At 48.4% G+C, this 20,497-nt stretch overlaps 1 protein-coding gene across 1 annotated transcript in view; it reads right to left on the minus strand.

The window, feature by feature from the left end:
- LOC109281590 (hypothetical protein) overlaps positions 1-20,497 on the minus strand; it is a 116,771-nt gene that overhangs the window by 61,235 nt on the left and 35,039 nt on the right. Inside the window, exon 6 of the mRNA XM_059721761.1 lies at positions 7,198-7,262. Coding sequence (XP_059577744.1) covers positions 7,198-7,262 — 65 coding nt within the window. The remainder of the gene's footprint in view (positions 1-7,197; positions 7,263-20,497) is intronic.

Below are 20,497 nucleotides of genomic sequence, written 5' to 3' on the forward strand. Positions count from 1 at the left end.
CAGCAGATCAAAGGAAATGATTATTCCCTTCTATTTGGCACTGGTGAGGCCACATCTGGAATACTGTGTCCAGTTTTGGACCCCACACTACAGAAAAGATGTAGAGAGAGTCCAGTGAAGGGCAATGGAATTGGTTAGGGACACATGACTTCTGAGGAGAGGCTGAGGGAACTGGGTTTATTTAGTCTAAAGAAGACTGAGAGGGATTTAAAAACAGCCGTCAACTACCTGAAGGGTGGTTACAAAGATGATTGAGCTATACTGTTTTCAGTGGTGGCAGATACCAGAACAAGAAGCAATGATCTCAAGTTGCAGCAAGGGAAATTTAGGTTAGACATCAGGAAAAACTCTCTCCCCAAGAGGGTAGTAGAGCACTGGAACAGGTTACCCAGATAAGTTGTGAAATCTCCATCCTTGGAGGCTTGTAAGACCCAGTTAGACAGAGCCTTGCCTGGAATGATCTAGTTGGGGATGGTCCTGCTTTGAGCAGGGGGTTGGACTAGATGACCTTCTGAGGTTCTTTCCAACCTTAATTTTCTATAATTTTATGAAATCCTGGCTCACCACCTGTTGGAGTTCTTTAAGGGTGTTAATAAGCATGTGTATAATGGAGATCCAGTTGACACAATATATTTGAACTTTCAAGAAGTTTTCAATGAGGGCCCTCACCAAAGGTTTTTTAAAAAGCTGTTGCCATGGCACTGGATGGAAAAGTTATTTTGTGGACTGAGAGCTGGTTAAAAAGTAGGAAGCAAAAGGTGAGACCAAATAGTCACTTTTTAGGATGGAGGGAGATTCATAGATTCATAGACATTAGGGCTGGAAGGGACCTTGGAAGATCATCGAGTCCAGCCCCCTGCCCAAAGGGCAGGAAGTCTGCTGGGGTCATAGGATCCCAGCAAGATAAGCATCCAGTTTTCTCTTGAAGGTGTTCAATGTAGGCGCTTGAATCCGGAGGACTGGAAAAGGGCTAACGTAGTCCCCATTTTCAAAAAGGGGAGGAAGGAGGACCCGGGCAACTATAGGCCAGTCAGTCTCACCTCCATCCTTGGTAAAGTCTTTGAAAAAATTATCAAGGCTCACATTTGTGAGAGCCCAGCAGGGCAAATTATGCTGAGGGGAAACCAGCACGGGTTTGTGGCGGGCAGATCGTGCCTGACCAATCTAGTCTCTTTCTATGACCAGGTTACGAAACGCCTGGACACAGGAGGAGGGGTGGATGTCGTATACTTAGACTTCAGGAAGGCCTTCGATACGGTATCCCACCCCATACTGGTGAACAAGTTAAGAGGCTGTGATGTGGATGACTACACAGTCCGGTGGGTGGCGAATTGGCTAGAGGGTCACACCCAGAGAGTCGTGGTGAATGGGTCGGCCTCGACCTGGAAGGGTGTGGGCAGTGGGGTCCCACAGGGCTCGGTCCTTGGACCGATACTCTTTAATGTCTTCATCAGTGACTTGGACGAGGGAGTCAAATGTACTCTGTCCAAGTTTGCAGATGACACAAAGCTATGAGGAGAAGTGGACACGCCAGAGGGCAGGGAACAGCTGCAGGCAGACCTGGATAGGTTGGACAAGTGGGCAGAAAACAACAGAATGCAGTTCAACAAGGAGAAATGCAAAGTGCTGCACTTAGGGAGGAAAAATGTCCAGCACACCTACAGCCTAGGGAATGACCTGCTGGGTGACACAGAGGTGGAAAGGGACCTTGGAGTCCTAGTGGACTCCAAGATGAACATGAGCCAGTAGTGTGACGAAGCCATCAGAAAAGCCAATGGCACTTTATCGTGCATCAGCAGATGCATGACAAATAGGTCCAAGGAGGTGATACTTCCCCTCTATCGGGCGCTGGTCAGACCGCAGTTGGAGTACTTCGTGCAATTCTGGGCGCCACACTTCAAGAAGGATGCGGATAACCTGGAGAGGGTCCAGAGAAGGGCAACTCGTATGGTCAAGGGCCTGCAGACCAAGCCCTATGAGGAGAGACTAGAGAAACTGGACCTTTTCAGCCTCCGCAAGAGAAGGTTGAGAGGCAACCTTGTGGCTGCCTTTAAGTTCATCACGGGGGCACAGAAGAGTTGGTGAGTATTTATTCACCAAGGCGCCCCCGGGGGTTACAAGAAACAATGGCCACAAGCTAGCAGAGAACAGATTTAGATTGGACATTAGGAAGAACTTCTTCACAGTTCGAGTGGCCAAGGTCTGGAACGGGCTCCCAAGGGAGGTGGTGCTCTCCCCTACCCTGGGGGTCTTCAAGAGGAGGTTAGATGAGTATCTAGCTGGGGTCATCTAGACCCAGCACTCTTTCCTGCTTATGCGGGGGGTTGGACTCAATGATCTATTGAGGTTCCTTCCGACCCTAACATCTATGAATCTAGAGTTACTGTGCAGTAGCACTAATGCACTGTTTTTTCATGATGCTTACTGTGCATTAGCCTACTGTGCAGTGTTAGTAGGCTATTGGAACAGTTTTTAACCACCATGCTACTGCACAGTGTTATTAGGGTATTGCACAGTAAATGTCTTATGTAGATGCGTCCAGTGAGAGAATTCCCTTCTAAACCAATGTGAACAGTTTCTTTCCAGTTTTCAAGCTGTCATTTGAAGGAAAACAAGGTCCAGTTACAGGCCTCCTAGAGGGAGCGTGACTGGTCTATTCATGGAGAGCCTGCTAGGTAATGAAACAGATTTCAATCGGCTATATGAGGGCTCCAGGTGAAGTCCTGAAGACACTATGATGAAAATCTACAGAGCCATTTTCCCCATGGGTTTGAAAGATAGCCTTACCAACATTCTGGGATGCATGCAGCCAGTTGATAAGCATTATGGTGGGAGGCATGTCCCTACCACTCTAAAGGTTAACATTGCCTCAGTGAACTCTTCAGATACAGTTGGAGTTACAACAATTTTTTCCTTGTTGATGAGATGAAGAGCCATGCGAGTCAAATCAGTGACCTGCTAAAAAGATTTCCCATGACAGATAGTTGCTAAGATCCAGGTATACCTGCATCCTCCGTCTGCATGTGTAGGAAAATAGAACTTTTATGAATACTCAAGAAGTTATGGGTAGGCTGAAGACTATTAAGTCTGCCAACAGTGAGATGCTTCTGCAAAATCTGAGGTACTTTCTATGCACCATTTGAATGAAAATGTGGAAGTACATGTTCAGAAAGCTAAGAACCAAGAACGGAACCAGATGAGGTTCAACACAGAGAAATGCAAAGTGCTGCATCTTGGAAGGAAGAACCCCCAGCACACCTACAGACTGGGCATCACTAACCTGACCAGCACTACAAATGAAAGGGATCTGGGGGTAATAAAAGACCCCAGCATGAATATGAGCTGGCAAAGCGATGCAGTACCCACTAAAGCTAATAAAACTCTGACATGCTTCAATCAATGCATCTCTAGTAAATCCAAAGAAGTTATTTTTCCTGCTTTACTCAACATTGGTGCAGCTGCAGTATTGTGTCCATTTCTGGGCACCGCACTTCAACAAGGACATGCTAAAGCTCGAGAGGGTCCAGAGAAGAGCCACCCATATGATCAAGGACTTGCATGGCAAGTCATATGAGGAGAGGCTGAGGGATCTGGGACTCTTCCGCCTAAAGAAAAGAAGGCTGAGAAGGGACCCGATTGCAGCTTACCACTATATCAGAGGAGTACACCAGGAGCTCGGTGAACAACTGTTCACCCAGATGCCCCGGGGGGAAAAGTAGAAACAAAGACCACAAACTCCTAGAAGATAGTTTCAGGCTGAACATTAGAAAAAACTTCTTTACAACTAGGGCGTTCAGACTATGGAACAAGCTCCCGCTAGAGGTGGTGCAATAATCTACCCTAGAGGTCTTCAAGAGAAGACTGGATGGTCACCTGGCTGGGGTCGTCTGACCCCAGATGTCTTTCCTGCTCGTGCATGGGGCTGGATCTGATGATCCTTCAGGGTCCCTTCCAGCCCTATGATTCTAAGACATCACAGATTCACAGACGTTTAGGGCTGGAAGGGACCATTTGAGATCAGTGGGTCCAGCCCCCCTGCTCTGAGCAGGAAAGGCTGCTGGGGTCAAGTAACCCCACCAAGGTGTGCATCCAGTCTCCTTTTAAAGATCTTCAGGGTAGATGCCTGCACCACCCCTGCTGGGAGTCTATATACATCATTACTGTCCTTCCAGATGTTGCTGTGTGGAGGATGCGGAACAGCTCGTACTGTCTTCTGGTTGAGGAGATATTGAGCATCTTCGCAATTCTCCTGTGAAGAATATTGTTAACTGATGAAGTTACTCAGTGGGCAAGTTTAAAACCTGGCAGAGTTGGAGGGCAAACAGTGGTAAGGAGTAGAAGGCCCTAAAAACTTATTTTCTGGGAAAATGTTCACTAACCCCTCCCACCACCAACCTCAATACAAAATATTTAACTAGAAAACACAGAAAATGAAATACAACTATGTGTAACTTAGTGTAACTATGTGTAACAACTATGTGTAAATTTATGCAACCTGTGTTTGCCAAGACAATCTCTTTTCCATGATCCAATAGTAGCATATATCTCACCAGTGATATATCTCACCTTCACCATGGAATAGGCACGAGGGCCAGACTTGCTCCCTGTCGGAGTGGGCCCCTTCAGCCATAGGCTTTGTCTAGCATACGCCTTAAGTGGCAGGCATACCATCTTTTGGGTCTCTCCCATGACCCTCACCGGGGTAGTGGCCAGCCAATTACCCAACCAAGTAATATAAGTAAAATAGTAAAATAAATAAATGCTAAAGGGGCAGAAGTGGTTACATGAGTATCAGCTACGATAAAATGGGTCTATTCGATGCCCTGCTGTTAGCTGTATTTCCTGCTACATGTCCATTTTGTTCTTCTGGAGTATAAATTATAGTTACTTTTCACACCCACTGGGCGTGTCTATGCAAGACAATTTACTGTGTAGTACAGCTAATTACTGCACAGTAAGTGTCTGCATGTACATGTGCAGACACTTACTGTGCAGTAATTGGCTCTAATCATGAGTAAATTTGCTACCTGCAAATGCAAGTAGCAAATTTACTCGTGATTAGTAACAGCACATTAGCACATGCGCAGACATCTGACTGGGAGCAAATTTGCTCCCAGTCAACTGGGCAGCAGGGGGCAGGAGACTGCTCCCTGCCCATGGAAGCTGCCATGGGCAGCTCCACAATCGTGATCACGGAGTGGGGGTTGGGAACAGGCTGGAGAGCACTTGCAGAGCTGGGCAGGGAACAGGATCCCAGTCCCTGCCCCACAATTGTGGAGCAGGGGCTGGGAATAATGTCCCTGGCCCCCACCCTGCAATCATGGAGCAGGGGCTAAGAACTGTCCTGGTCAGGGGCAGGTCCCTGACCAGGACAGTGGGTTTGCTCTGGGGCAGGTTTACTCTAGAGTAAACCCACCCCAGAGCAAATGCATAGGTAGATGCACCCACTGAATGCTAAATTGGCACACATTATGTTCCTTTATAACACTATTTATTCAATTTTTCAGCTCACTTGTATTCCACATATAGCTACTCCATGAAGTCACCATGAATTTACCCAAGACACTTATGTGTGAATGGCATCTGATTGCACCAGACATTAAGTTGTTTCAATATATGAATCAATACATAATATCTATGAGCACTCTTCTGCTGTCCATCTGTCCTGATCCAGAGGCCACTGTAGTCAACAGGGCTGTGCAAAACAGCTATGTTTTATTTTGGTTTTGATTTGGCGTTTCAGACAGGCAGCGATTCGTTGTGGTGTTTCGGATTGCTGTCCCATTTTGATTCGGCCAAATCTGTTTCGGAGTGTCAATGCTGGTTTGGGCCATGGGTTATAATGGGGAATCACTAAAATGCCTATAACTTTGTCATATCTTGCCTGATTTAGATGAAAATTGCAGGAATGGTAGCCCTATCTGATGGCATGAATCTTGCCAAGTTTCAAGGAGTTAGGTGCAGGGAGTTTTGTGAAACTGCACCTCAAACTGTTCAAAGCAAAACTAGTATCAATTGCCAGCAGCAGCAGCATGCTGTCATCCCACACACAGATCCGGAGGCCTGCGCCCCCCAGGAAGAGACTGGCCAGTGAGGGCGGGACTTTTTTCTTTCTTTCTTTTTAGTGCCAGAAGGCTGGGGTCAGGCAGGGTAGTCATGGGGGCTTCTTCCACAGCTCCTCCAGCTGTGCCTGCCTCTGCCTCAGTGAGGGAGTTGCAGAAGCCCCCATGGGCGCCCTGCCTGGCCCCATCCCTACTCAGCCCCAGCCTCCTGGCACTTACAAAAAAAAAAAAAAAAAGAAAAAATCCCCACACTAACTGGCTGCAGCAGTGGTGATCGGGGCCTCTGGGAGCTTGTGGCAGAGCCCCCCTACACAGCATGGGGCAGTGAGGGACATCAGGGATTGTCCTCCCCAGTGGCACCCACGCGGCAGCTGCTCCACGGCGCAGGCATAGCGCGGGTTGGAAGGGCGCTGCGTGGTATGTGGGGGCTGGGGCAGCTCCAGCAGTCACCTGGAACTCCCAGTTCAATTTCCCCAGCTCTTCCCCCTGGGGGCGTGGGCCCCTGGATCTGTGCGCCAGGTTTCAGCAGACTGCTGCTGCAGGCTGGGGCCAGCGGCAGCACCACAGTTTTCAGAGAGCTCGGCACGGGCTGCGCCGAGTTGCTGCCACTGGTCCTAGCCTGCAGCGGCAGCCTGCTGAAACCCCGCACGCAAATCCAGGAGCCCATGCCTCCTGGGAAAAGCTGGGGAAATGATCAGAGAGTAGGGGGAAGCAATCAGAGAGCTGGGGAATTGAACCAGGAGCCAGATGCCAGTATCAGAGCAGTCCTTCCCGCCCTCTTCCCCCACTCTCTTCTTAATTTTTTGTTTCCCTGCATGCCCAGCTCCGAAACGCCAAAATTCTCCAAAACATTTCTGAAACGTTTCAAAGCCTTCCATTGGTGTTTTGGGCACTGAAATGGCCCAAAACACCTCTGAAATGAAATGGCTGCTGAAATTTCACACAGCCCCAGTAGTGAATGGAAAGACTCCACTTACTTCCGTGGGCTTCAGTTCATGAAAGCACCAACAAGGAAAAAAAAGTTAACATGCTTGGGTGTTTTCTAAGTCTCTCTCAATGAAGCTGAACTGATTGATAGAATTCAGGCCCACATACCTCCCATATCTAGCCATAATATTAATGAAAGAAAACTTACCTAAGGAAGTTGCATGTTCCATGATATTGTTTGAAGAGTGCATTGGCAAGAGTAGCATCAAAATCCTGCAAGAAAAAAGATAAAAACATACATCCAAAAACAATGTGAAATTTAATAAAAAGTATTGGCAAGGAGATAAACTGATAATGGGTTTCTAGAAAGAGATTAAATGTTTTCTTATTTAGGATCCTGCAAAGACATAGGGCCATATTTTCCTAGGTATTCAAGCACCCAAAGATGCCACTAGGTGACTAGTGGAGTTTTTCAAATGTACTCATCTGCATCCTTAAGCACCACAATACCTTTACAAATCCACCCCTGAGACATATGCTTCACTTAATGTGCTGTGAGTACCCCCAGCTTCAAAAAGACTATGCTGAGTGGGTAAAGCTTTTCAGAGCCTCTGAAGAATCAAATCTAATAATCCCAGCACCAACAGCATAACAAACAAGTCATATACATTACAGGCTGTACCCACATTTCCTATTTTCAATATGCTGAATGTTTTTAATTGCCAACACATGACAACATAATAGATGTTGTCAAAGGGAAAATAGAACAACTGGGAACTTGATTGCTTGGCTTTTCAGATCTGGAGAGAATGAAAGGGCAAATGACACTGTGAAACAAGTACTTTGCATGAATATGTCTGTTCAAATTATCAGAATTAAAGTAAAAAGGTGACATTTATTTTTTACTAATGAATTGCCCATCAATGATGGCAGGTGCGGACAGAACACTGCCGCCCACCACCCCACAATGCCACCGTCTCCCAGAGTGGGGGGAGGGAAGCTTGCACACCACCGCTGCTGCCACCACCCACTGCCCAGCATTGCTGGATGTGGAGTGGGGAGGTGGAGAAGCTTGCACGCGGCCACCACTGCCATGCACCACCCCACACCACTGCCGCCACATGCAAACACCCCCCCCCCCCCCCAGCGCTCTGTGTCTGGCTGTTGCTACCTACCCCTGCCACCACCCACTGCCCCACGCTGCTGTGCCCACTAGCCCCCGCCTGCATCTGGTCGCTATGCACCCGGCCCTGCACCTCCCCACCCCTGCATCCAGCCCTGTGCCACCCAGCCTCCTACCCCCACTGCTCCCCGTCCTCCTGGCCCGCTCTGCTGGAGCCACGCCCTGCCTGTCATTCTTGACACAGCACTGGCTGCAGCCATGCCCTGCTGGGAGCCATGCCCCCAAGAGCATTACAGACAGACACACAGACAGACGGACTAAGCCCTTTATATATATATAATTTGTAAAATCCAGAGTTAACAAACAGATAAAGGCAGCATCCACATCCTGGTCCAATATTTGTCAACCAGTGTACTACAGCATCCTTTCAAGGGTTCTGTGAGGTGCCATGCAATATTATAGCACTGTTAGGTGTACAAAAATGGTTCACAAGATAAGGATCCATAGTGTTAAAACTATTCTGACCTGTTGTGGTCTTTCTGAGTTCTTTGCAACAACAAAAATTGCTCTATTACTTTTCTAAAGTCAAAAACTAAGAACTGGCATTTTTCAAGGGTGCCTTGAGTCTAAGAACACCAGAAACCAGTGTCCTAGTCCCATTCTTTCAAGGTTCTCTGCAGGTGCCAATGTATCACTCACAGCACTTTAGATCATTGCTCTTCATATCATAAACCAACTCTTGTACAGCAGTCAGTGTTTAATAAAATGAAAGTAAAATAATAAAAAAATAAATTCTAATGCAGGATGAACTCTCTCTGCCAATCCACTTGGAGCTCCATTTATATATTTTAAATTCTACAGGATTTAAAAATATCCCAAAGGACTCAATTTGTAATGATGGAATTTAAAAAACCACTTTAACACACTTTTCTATGTGGTACTTTATATTTTCAAATGCTGAATAAATATTAAAAGCTTTACAATCTCCTACAGCCTGGAAACCACATGAATCTACACTTAGAACTTTTCTCATTGTCCTCTTTTCAGGAACTGAGAAGTTGTGCTGCTGCAGAGATGGCAACTGATCCACACAACCTCAGATCCAATAATATTTCTGGGGAGTTACAAAAAGTATATGCCTTTTTCTTAGAAGCCCTGTGCATTTGTAGTTGCACTTGTTCTGGTACTTATAGCCTAGCCTACAGAGGGCACATCTACACAAGACGCTTAACCACGCAGTAACACAGTTTACTGTGCAGTAAGTACCCATGTGTATATGTGTGCATACTTACCGCACAGTAAAAACCTCTAATCATGAGTAAATCTGAAATTTGCATTTGCAGGTATATAATTTACTTGCAATTAGTTACCGCATAGTAACTCATGTATAGGCACAACTCAGGAGCAAATTTGCTCCCAAGTCAGCCCTGCCACTAGGGAGCTGACCTAAGGCTAGCTCCAGGGCTCTGGGCTGGGAGCCTCTCCTACCCCAGGGCTGGGCTGCCTCTATGGCAGCCCCTACCTCAGGCCTTTAAAAGTCTGCAGGCATTTTAAACCCTGGGGTACACCAGCAGGGAAGCTGAGGCCACTCCAGGCCCCTGTGTCCCCCTGGGGGGCCAAGCCACAGGCCAGGTGCCCCAGCCTACCTGTACCCCAACACCACTGCCTGGCACTGCAGTGCCACAAGCCCGCCAGGCCTGCACCATCTAGGTTTGCAGGCTGCTGCAGGCTCCAACCAAGTGTGCCATCCCTCAGGCCCAGCTGCAGGCTCAACTGGCCTGAGCTTGAAGGTGCTGTGGGGCATTGCTTCTGCCATGTGGCTATCAGTCCCTTGCCAGGCACCTGTGCTGACCAGGCCCAGCAGCATAAGGACAGCCATGTGGAGGCCCAGAGAACCAACATGGCACCCATAATGGACTCATCTTCGCTGATGCCCATGCCCACGCCTGTGCCCACCACCCAGGCCCTACCAGGTTGCAAGAGACTGGTGACTTCGTGGCACTGTGGGGTGAGGCAGAGATGCAGCGCCAGTGCGAGTGGGGCGGGCACTCCAACACCCAGGTCTATGAAGGGCTGTCAGGCCAGATGCAGGAGTGTAGGCACAACCAGTCCGCACGGCAGTACCGCATAAAGGTGAAGGCCTTTCACTAACCACAACTGTCAGCCAGGGAGTGCCTGCAAGTCTATGCCCTTTATGTGGCAACTGATAGACATCTTTGCACTCCAGGACCCAGGCCGCAGCTGTGCTGTGTACAGCAGCATGGGCGGTCTGCCCAAGCCCCTGCCCTGGGTTGGCACCCACAGGGCTGGAACACATCACCGGGGGAGGGCCCCTTGGGCCTGCAGCTGCCCATCCCACCAAGCTCCCCAGCTGTACCTTCCACAAGCAGCTCAAGGAGCCTGCTGTGACAATACACAGATCCAGCCCCCATCATGAAGCATGGCCGGCCATGACACCTCTGGCCACTAGCAGCATAAGTTCTTCCCTAACGGGGGCTCCAAACCGGATGCTCACCTGCTGCACCCTGCCATTTGAGGACACTGCCAAGAGCCATACGCTGTTGTTGACAGCTGTGACCAGATGGAGCCACCAGCCATGCCAGCCCTAGCCATATAGTAAGCACAGCACTGAGGGAAGAGCCCTCCTTACCCTGGCTCCTGCTCCTGCCCCTGCCCCCAGCCCCTGCCCCCAACCCAGCCTGGCCATACTCCCCTGGCCCCAGGTCCCACCCCTCCCCTCATAGCACATAGGGAGGTGGCAGAAGGTGCAAAATGTTATTGAGCAGCCCGTGCTACCACAACCAGGTGGACACAGACCTTTCACATGCTGAGGAATGCATTGATGCCAGCAGTGATGTCCTGCTTAACTGCAGGAGGCAGGGACATGTAGCACAGCCACACAGAGCCCTCCAGGTGGCAGCGGAGGTTGCAGGGCAGCCCGGGCTCAACCCCCATGCTGTCATAACTCAGTGTCTCATGCCAGGTGCGCAGGTGTGCCTAGGGCACCACGGCCATCAATAGCAGCAGGGCATAGTGGGTCGGGCATCCCTTGATCCATGCAAACAGCTCCTTGTACACTGCCTGGGACATGTGCAGCAGAGGCACACTTGGGGTGCAGTGATGCCATGGGGGGGCAGGGTTGACCCTTCAGAAAATTCCTGCAGGGAAGGTGGGGGCAGCACCTCATCCCAGTTGTCCAGAAGCCCTGTTGCCCCAAGCCCAGGCATCATGGACTAGGCAGCAGAACAGTTGGCCTGCAGGAGGAGAGGTGGGGCAGCAGGATCTGGAGCCACGGCAGGAGGTGCTACCAGGAGTCTAGCCTGTCCAGGCCTGGGAAGGGAGCCCAGGGGCACTGGTTATTGCTGCCAGGGGCAGGGGCTAGAGCAGCCATAGCGTGGGGAGGCACACGAGGCAAGGAGAGTGCTGCCACGTGATGTCCCTGCGCTGCTCAGGCTGCTCCAGTCCAGGGAAGTGGTCGGCCAGAGGGCAATGAGTGGACTGCCTTTTGAAGAGGGCTGCCGGCTGCTAGCAGCTGCAGCCAGAGCCTAGAGCTCCCTCCAGGGACAGCAAGGGGGCATTGCAGGGCCCCAGGAAGTGGGAGCAGATTGGCAGCAAATCTGCTTCCACTTGCCTGCACGTGTAGATGCTTGCCCAGCACTGTTTACTTGTGAGTAATTTACTTGAAAGTAAAATGGTGCCACAGCAAATGCATGTGTAGATGCACCCAGGAAGTATGAATTTGAAGGTGTGGGAAAGAAGGCACGTGTTATGGAACTGGCGGTCCCCATTGTAAACCCAGAACTGCGTTCAAACTTCCTTTGCTATGAAAAGAGAAAGCACTGGGCCCTAACTAAATTATCTTCACAACTTTAGCAATGTAGGAAAATTTTACAAATGAGGAAATAGGCACAGACAAGTGAAAAGACTTGCCCCAAACCACAGAATCTGTTATGCCCCAAACCATAGAATCTGTTATGGCCAGAATTAGAATTTGTAAGCTCCTAGCTCCCTTGCTTAATCCACAAGAAAGTACTGCTTTTCATTATTACTTCATTCGGAATAACAATCCTGAGCTTTTAACATAAAGGTCCATTGAGCCCTGACTAACCTTGGGCAACAGAAATCCAAAAAATACTAGATGTATATCGTAGGCGGGCTGGAGCGTTATTGTAGTCACGACCCAGCATTTGCACAAGCAGGAAGAACTGGAAGTCCTTGCACAGTCAGGGAACTATGACATAATTGGAATAACAGAGACTTAGTGGGATAACTTGCATGACTGGAGCACTGCCATGGATGGGTACAAACTGTTCAGGAAGGACAGGCAGGGGAGAAGAGGAGGAGGAATTGCACTTCATGTAAAAGAGCCTTATGATTGCTCAGAGCTCCAGTATGAAACTGGAGATAGGCCCATTCAAAGTCTATGGGTTAGAGTCAGAGGAGATAGCAACAAGGGTGATGGGAGTCTGCTATAGACCACCAGACCAGGAGGAAGTGGTGGATGAGGCTTTCTTTAAACAGCTAATGGAAGTTTCCCAATGACAAGCCATGGTTCTCACGGGGAACTTCAGTCACCCTGACATCTGCTGGGAGGGCAGTGTGTAGGCAATCCAGGAAGTTTTTGGAGTGTGTTTGGGACAACTGCCTGGTGCAAGTTCTGGAGAGGCCAACTAGGGGCCGTGCTCTTCTTGACCTGCTGCTCACAAACAGGGAAGAATTGGTGGAGAATGTAGCAGTGGATGGCAACTTGGGCAGCAGTGACCACGAAATGATAGAGTTCAGGATCCTGAGGAAAGAAAGGATGGAAACCAGCAGAGTAAGAACCTTGGACTTCAGAATAGCAGACTCTGACTCGCTCAGGGAACTCATGGCCAGGATCCTCTGAGAAGCCAGTCTGAAGAGGAGAGGAGTCCAGGAAAGCTGGATGGTACATTAAAGAAGCCTCATTGAAACTGCAGTAACAACAATACCAGTGTACAGGAAGATTAGCAAGTATGGCAGAAAACCAGCTTGGCTTAGCAGGGAACTTCAATAAAATAATCACAAAAACATATAAGAAGTGGAAACTTGGACAAATAACAATAAGACCATTGCCCGGGTATGCAAGGATGAAATCAGGAAGACCAAAGCACAATTGGAGTTGCAGCTAGCAAGGGATATGAAGGGTAACAAGAAGGGTTTCTACAAGCATGTCACTAGCAAGAGGAGGGTCAGGTAAAATGTAGGTCCCTTACTGAATGGGGGAGGCAACCTTGTGACAGAGGATGCAGAAAAGTGCTCAATGCCTATTTTGCCTCAGTCTTCACAGGCAAGGTCAGTGTAACAGGGGGCCTTCCTGGGGCTGGTCTGCCATTGGTCCGCCCACTTGTTTCTGGGCCAACTGCCCACCTCACTCTCCTGCCATGCCTTGTTGCTTCTTAACTGGTTCTCATTAGGCGGGAGGCTGCCCATTCTTGCCCCAATGGCAGGGGGTACCATCTGCAGCTCTGTTCTGGCATCTAGGTGACACAATGCTCCTGGCTTACAGCCAGACTAAACTTAGCCCTCATTGTCAGGCCTCGTTCATACATGCACTCAGACTGCCCTCCTCTAACTAGGGCCTCTCACACTCCACCCCATCTCATAGGAGCTCTTTCATGCATCTACAACTTATACTACCTTGCTCCCTCTCAGAGCGGGCCCCTTCAGCCATAGGCTTTGTCTAGTGCACATCTTGGGTGGCAGACGTACCGTCTTTTGGGTCTCTCCCACGACCCTCACCAGGATAGTGGCCAGCCAACTGCCCAACTGGGGCCAAGCTTGCCCTGGCCCCTTCCAGGGCAACTGTGTACAAACTCACTCACACACACACACACACACACACACACACACACACACACTAGGCTCCCAGCCCTCTGGTTTCCCCCTCACTAGGGCTCCACCTCTCTACACCTTCACTGGGGGCCTACCCCTACTGGGGCTCCACATCTACCCCCTCATGGGGGCAATGGGGATTCCCTTCCTCGTGGGGGTTTAGGTGGCCGTAACCATGCCTGGCCCCAACCGCTACCCACAGTGATGTGGGTGCTAGGGGTTGAGGCACCCCAACCCACCTGTCAAGGGGGTGGAAATTGGTCTGGTATTTTCCTGGAGGCTCCTGCACCACTAGGAGCCCCACCAGGCCACTCACTCCTGGCAGGATGCAGTTTTAGGTCATGCCCAGGACCAAGAGCCTCCTGCTCCTGCCTGCAGATGTTCTCATACAGCAGTTCAGCCAGGCAATGTTTCCTGCCTGACTGCCAGCAGCAAACTGCTCTGTTTATATAGGCAGCCATGGTTCTAAAACGGCCACCACAATCAAGCACCTGCTGGCTGCTTGACTCGGCCCTTGAAGTGGCAGGCACCACCAGTGCCCTGCCAGAGTCAGCTCTCAGACTACTGCACTGGACAGCACAGTTTGGGGAGGAGGGGAGCAACCAACAGTGGCAAAAGAATAGGTTAGGGACTAATTAGGAAAGCTGGTCCTATACATGTCCATGGGGCTGCATGGGATTCACTCAAAGGTGCTGAGGTAGTTGGCTGATGTGACTGCAGAGCCACTGACCATCATCTTGGAAAACTCATGCTGATCAGAAGTCCTGGATGATTGGAAAAAGGTAAACCTAGTGCCCATATTTAAGAAAGGGAAAAAGGAGGATCCAGGGAACTACAGACCAGCCAGCTTCACCTCAATCCCTCATGAAATCATGGAACAGTTCCTCAGGGAATCCATTTCTAAGCACTTGGAGGCAAAGAACGTGATTAGGAACAGTCAGCATGGATTCATCAAGGACAAGTCATGGCTGACCAGCCTGATTGCCTTCTATGACAAGGTGACTGGCTCTGTGAATGTGGGGAGACTGGTGGATGTGATATACCATGATTTTAGCAAGGCTGTTGATACGGTCTCCTACAACGTTCTCACAGGCAAGCTAAGGAAGTACGGGTTGGATGATTGGACTGTAAGGTGAATAGAAAACTGGCTGGAGCATTGGCCTCAGAGGCTCAGTCAATGGCTCGGTGTCTAGTTGGCAGCCAGTATCGAGTGGAGTGCCCCAGAGGTCGGTCCTGGGGCCAGTTTTGTTTAATATCTTCATCAACAACCTGGAAGATAGCATAAAACAGGGGTTGTCGACAGGGAATATATGTACCCCAGGGGTACTTTGAAAGGTCCCATGCGGTACATGGGGGTGGGCAGGGATGGAGCACTGACACCCCATGCCAGTGCCTCACAGGAGGAGAGGTGGGATGGGGTGAGAGCAGGGCTGCACAGATACTGTGCTGCTGCTGCTTGCCATGCCCCTGCTCCACATCCAGTTGCTTGCTGCCTCCCCTCCCCCCACCACACTACTTGGTGTACAGAGAGCAGGGCCACACAGATGCTGCACTGCCACCTTTGCCATGCCCCTGCTCCACGTCCAGCCACTTGCTACCACCACCCCCCGCTGCTTGGTGTCTGGCTGCTTGCCACGCCCCCCTCCCCCCCCCCCCCCCCAGCGTAGACTTACGAAAAAGGGAGCTACTGGGGTGTACACTTATTTTAAAAAGTTGAAAACCCCTGGCATAGAATACACCCCTCAGCAAGTCTGCAGGTGACACCAAACTGGGGGGGTAGTAGATATGATGGAGGGTATGGCTAGGATTCAGAGTGACCTAGACTAATTGGAGGATAGAACCAAAAAAAATAATCTCATGAGGTTCAACAAGGATAAGTGCAAAATCCTGCATTTAGAATGGAACAATCCGATGCATCAGTATAGGCTGGGGGCTGACTTGCTGGGCAGCAGCTCTGCAGAAAAGGACCTGGGGTTACAATGGACAATAAGCTGAATGAGTCAGCAGTGTGCCCTTGTTGCCAAGAAGGCTAATGGCATACTGGGCTGCATTGGTAGGTGTGTTGCCAGCAGGTCCAGGGAAGTGATTATTCCCCTCTATTCAGCACTGGTGAGGTTACATCTGGAGTATTGTGTTTAGTTTTGGGGCTCGCACTATAGAAAGGATGTGGAGAAATTAGAGAGCCCAGTGGAAGGCAACAGAAATGCTGAGGGGGCTGGGTGGGGCACATGACTTCTGAGGACAGACTGAGGAAACTGGGCTTATTTAGTCTAGAGAAGAGAGGTTGAGAGGGGATATAAAAGCAGCCTCCCATGGGTGTCTGGTGCCTTGCGTCAGGGGAGGCACATGCCCCCCCACACCAGTCAGCTACCGGGGTGTCCCCTGGAGGCCGATCCCAGTGGCCGTGGGGTGGGAGTGTCCCCTGTGGCCGATCTCTCTCACCATGAAAACAGCCACGTTGCTTCTGGAACTCCTGTGGCCCCTTCCGGGAGCAGCACAGCCACTTTTGCTGGAGGCCCCATTCTCCGGCCGGCACTCACAGGGGGGGCACTGGTGCTCCTGCCTGCCCCCCTGCCCACCAACTAAACAGGGAGCACAGCCTGACAGGGGTGCACCAGCGCTCTCAGGGTGTGCACATGCATCCTTATGCACCCTGAATAGGGAACTACCTGAAGGGGAATTCAGAAGAGGATGGAGTTAACTGTTCCCAGTGGTGGCAGATGACAGAACAGGGAGCAACAGTATCAAGTTGCAGCAAGGGAAGTTTAAGTTAGATATTAGGAAGAATCGTCTCATTCAGAGAGTAGTAAAGCACTGAAACAGGCTACCCAGAGAGGTTGTGGAATCTCCATCCTTGGAGGTTTTCAAGACCTGGCTAGACAAAGCTCTGGGCTGAGATGATCTAGTTGGGGCTGGTCCTCCTTTGAGCAAGGGATTAGACTAGATGACCCCCAGAGGCCATGTATGAGCCAGAGTAAACTAATCCTGACATCACTGTATACCTGTGCGTGTAAGCACAGTAATTTACTGTGCTGCCAGATACCACTTGTATCTGATGGGACTATCTGGCAGCACAGTAAATTAGTCTACTGAGCCCTAATTGCTATGCACACATAGATGGTAATGCTTTACTGTGCAGTAAATTAGTCTGCTGCACAGTAAAGCATCTCATGTAGACACACCCTGTATGTGAGACATGGGCTCTGGACACAAGGTGAAAGGCTTATCTATATTCAAACTGCAATCAAAACTGAATCAGTTTTAATGGCAACTTTGTTATGTTGATGCAAGGCTTTCAATTTATATTACATTATTCTCCCCCCCCTCCAATTTAAGTTAAATAGGATACTTTCATTCTGGAGTATAGGTAACTACATGCAGACTAGCATTGCCATGACTGAAAGTGTAAATAGCATACTTGGGAGCCACTTGTGCCAGAAATTCCTCAACTTAAAACATGGCTCTAACTCTTAATATTCTCTGGATATTCTTAGGTAAGGCCTTCCTCATCTCAGTGGGAGTATCTGCATGAGACACTACGTTGCCACAGCAACAAGCTACATCACTAACTCATTGCTATGGTGATATAGCATCGGTGGGCACAAACTGTGATACCAACACTACTGAGCAGTTTCCCATTACTACTGCACAGTAGTATGGGAAAAAGTCCATGTGGTGTCAGGACTGCGCAGTAACACTGGTTACTGTACAGTCCAACACATGCGCCAGGTTTCTCAATGTAATACAGATAATCTTTCTTTACCTGCCTAAACAGGGTACTGTGAAAAATCACTTTATGCAAAGAGTACCGAAGATGAAAGATACTGTGGAAAAATGGTATGTTGCTATTACATTTAGGAAAGATGCCTTGACCTTTAGATTCACACTCCATGATCAATAAGGGAAGAAAATACAGCATTATAGCGCACCATAATATTGTGAAGCAACTTTGTAATTTTGTGATAAAAACCCCTTTTCCACATCAGCCCTGTCCCCCTTGGTTTGTTTCTCCATTTATAAATTCACTCCTTGTTCTAACCACGGTCCTAGAGGTGAAAGTACTATATTTGGTAATTAAAGAACAAAAAGTAAAAAAAAAAAGACCTTGATTTAAAGACTAAATGGAAACTCCATTTGTACCTCTGCCAATCTTAGCTTGTGTGCCAGGTAGCAGGGCATGCCTTTGCTAAATAGAACTTCTACTTTTAAAATGTGCCATAAATTCTATTAGAGAAAACATAAATAATTAAAGTTAATGCCTGGAAACTGGCACCAGCTACCGGCATGATGACTCAACCTCTTGGAGCTTCATTCATTAGATTCAGCTACAAAAGCTAGAAGTTATAAAAAATGCATGAATAAATTCTTTAAGTATTAACACACTACTTCTTTAAATGTTCGTTCTGATACAGGTGGTGCTGATCTGAGTCTCTCTCTCCAGCAATTTTCACTTAAAACAACCCTAGATTACTGCAGTGGCATCTCAGGATTACACTGCCTTAAAAAATGTATTATCAGATTCTCACCACAGCTTATGAGGAATAAAATATAATTACTGTAAAATTTGCTCTCTGGCATCCTAATTAAGAAATGCTGATGGATTTGATGTCATTTACCATCATTTTTCTCATTTAATTTTAAACATTTGAGCCAGATTCTCCATTCTGCTACATTCAATCTCGCATACAGCAAAATGAACCAAAAGAGCAAATCTGCACTACATAATCCCTCCATATATGGCAAGACTTCACAGGTATGAATATGAGGGAGACGGCTCTGTGGCCTATCTGTCTTAACTTTTAATGCTGTCCAAGCACATTCCCTGTTAAATTCATAGCAACAGCAAAGCACCTACACAATGTTATAAAAGGACCTGGTATTTCTTCCTTCCAGGGGTGAAAGCTCTGCTTGGAGTACGATTCTTAGTCTTTGTTGGATTTTATTATTATTATTAGATAAATTTACTATTCTGTTTTGTTTTGGTTGACTTTACTTCAGGGTGATTTTTTCTCCCTCTTTTTTGTGAGTAGGTGTTTGGCTGCATATTTTTGGATAAGAAGCAATATTATTTTTTTAAATGTCATTTTGCTTCTGCACTAGAACTTCAGCCTCAAAGGAAAGTGAGGCAGTGGCATATAAGGGAGGAGCTGTGTGCATCAGGGAAGGATACGTGAGATGAATGGGACACAGTGAAGTGACACATCTATTTCTGATTCTCTTTCTGCCAAGTCCAGAAGTCATTAGGAAGGAAGGGGCTGAGAATTAGCATGTGGTCAAAGCTTTCTGTCTTTTATTTTAAACAGGACATGCATTTCATTTTCTCTCAAAACCAAGTAACCTTCAAGTACAGAACACTGTTACTTAATATTTGCGTAAAAAAAATTTGATCAGCTCACAATCACACTAAGTTCTTCAGCTTGTATTGCAGAAAACAATCTGATTACTAAAAGAAACACAAGCTTTCAAGTGGGAGGTATGTACAATATTATAAAACAGGTCAAGATTTTACAATTTAAAAAACTGTGGCCATTTTAAATTTCTGACATCCACTTTTAAAAAAAAGCCATTTTGAAGTCTGAAAACAGTTTTGGAAAAATGTTCTCAGACGTCTAGTCAATTTGTGTTACTATTATAATCTCAGGCTTTAAGAACACTCTTTGTGGGCACGTCTACATGAGACTTTACTTGAGTTTAGAGCAAATTACTGCACAGTAATCTACATGTGCAGACACTTACTGCACAATAATTTGCTCTAATCCTGAGTAAATTTGCCACCTGTAAATACAAGTAGCAAATTTACTTGAGAGTAATTACTGCACAGTACAGCACATATAGACAGCCGATCAGAAGCCAATGTGCTCCTGGTCAAGCAGGCAGCAGGGGGTAGGATATTTCTCCCGCCCCCAGGAGCTGCCTGCTGTCAGGATGGGCTCCGCCACTGGAGCGTGGGCAGGGACAATGTTGCAATCACGACTGGGAAGCAGGGCTGGAAGATTCTTGTCTCCCAGCCCTGGCTCCAGAGTGGGGGCTGGGAGCTCCCTGCTGCTGGGGCACGGGGATATTGTCCCTGCCCAGGCTTTAGTGACAGAGCCCACCCTGGCAGCAGGCAGCTCCCCAGGGCAGGGAGCAATGTTTCAGTCCCCACCAAGAGACAGCTGTCTCCTGGCCCATGCTCCTTGTAAGCCCTTAGGCTAGCACCCTGGGAGAGCCTAGAGCTCCCCCTGCCTGCTGCAGGAGGCCAGTGCAGGGGAAACTCTAGGCTGCTGCAGAGGGCCACTGGGAGCAGAAGCCGACTGCTGCCATGAGCAGCAAATCAGCTCCCGCTTTCCCACACATGTAGACCCCTGCCTGGGGTGGGTTTACTCTACAGTAAATTAGAGTAAACCCACCCCAGAACATTTGTATGTGTAGATGCACCTTATATGTCTTAGACAGATCTTCCAGTAGTTACTATCCTATCTGCTACAACTTTTTTCATCTGATGATTGATGGTTTTTGGCTCTCCTTTGTGGACAAAATTGCCACAGATATG

The sequence above is a fragment of the Alligator mississippiensis genome, chromosome 2, assembly GCF_030867095.1.
Source record: "Alligator mississippiensis isolate rAllMis1 chromosome 2, rAllMis1, whole genome shotgun sequence".
NCBI lineage: Eukaryota > Metazoa > Chordata > Crocodylia > Alligatoridae > Alligator > Alligator mississippiensis.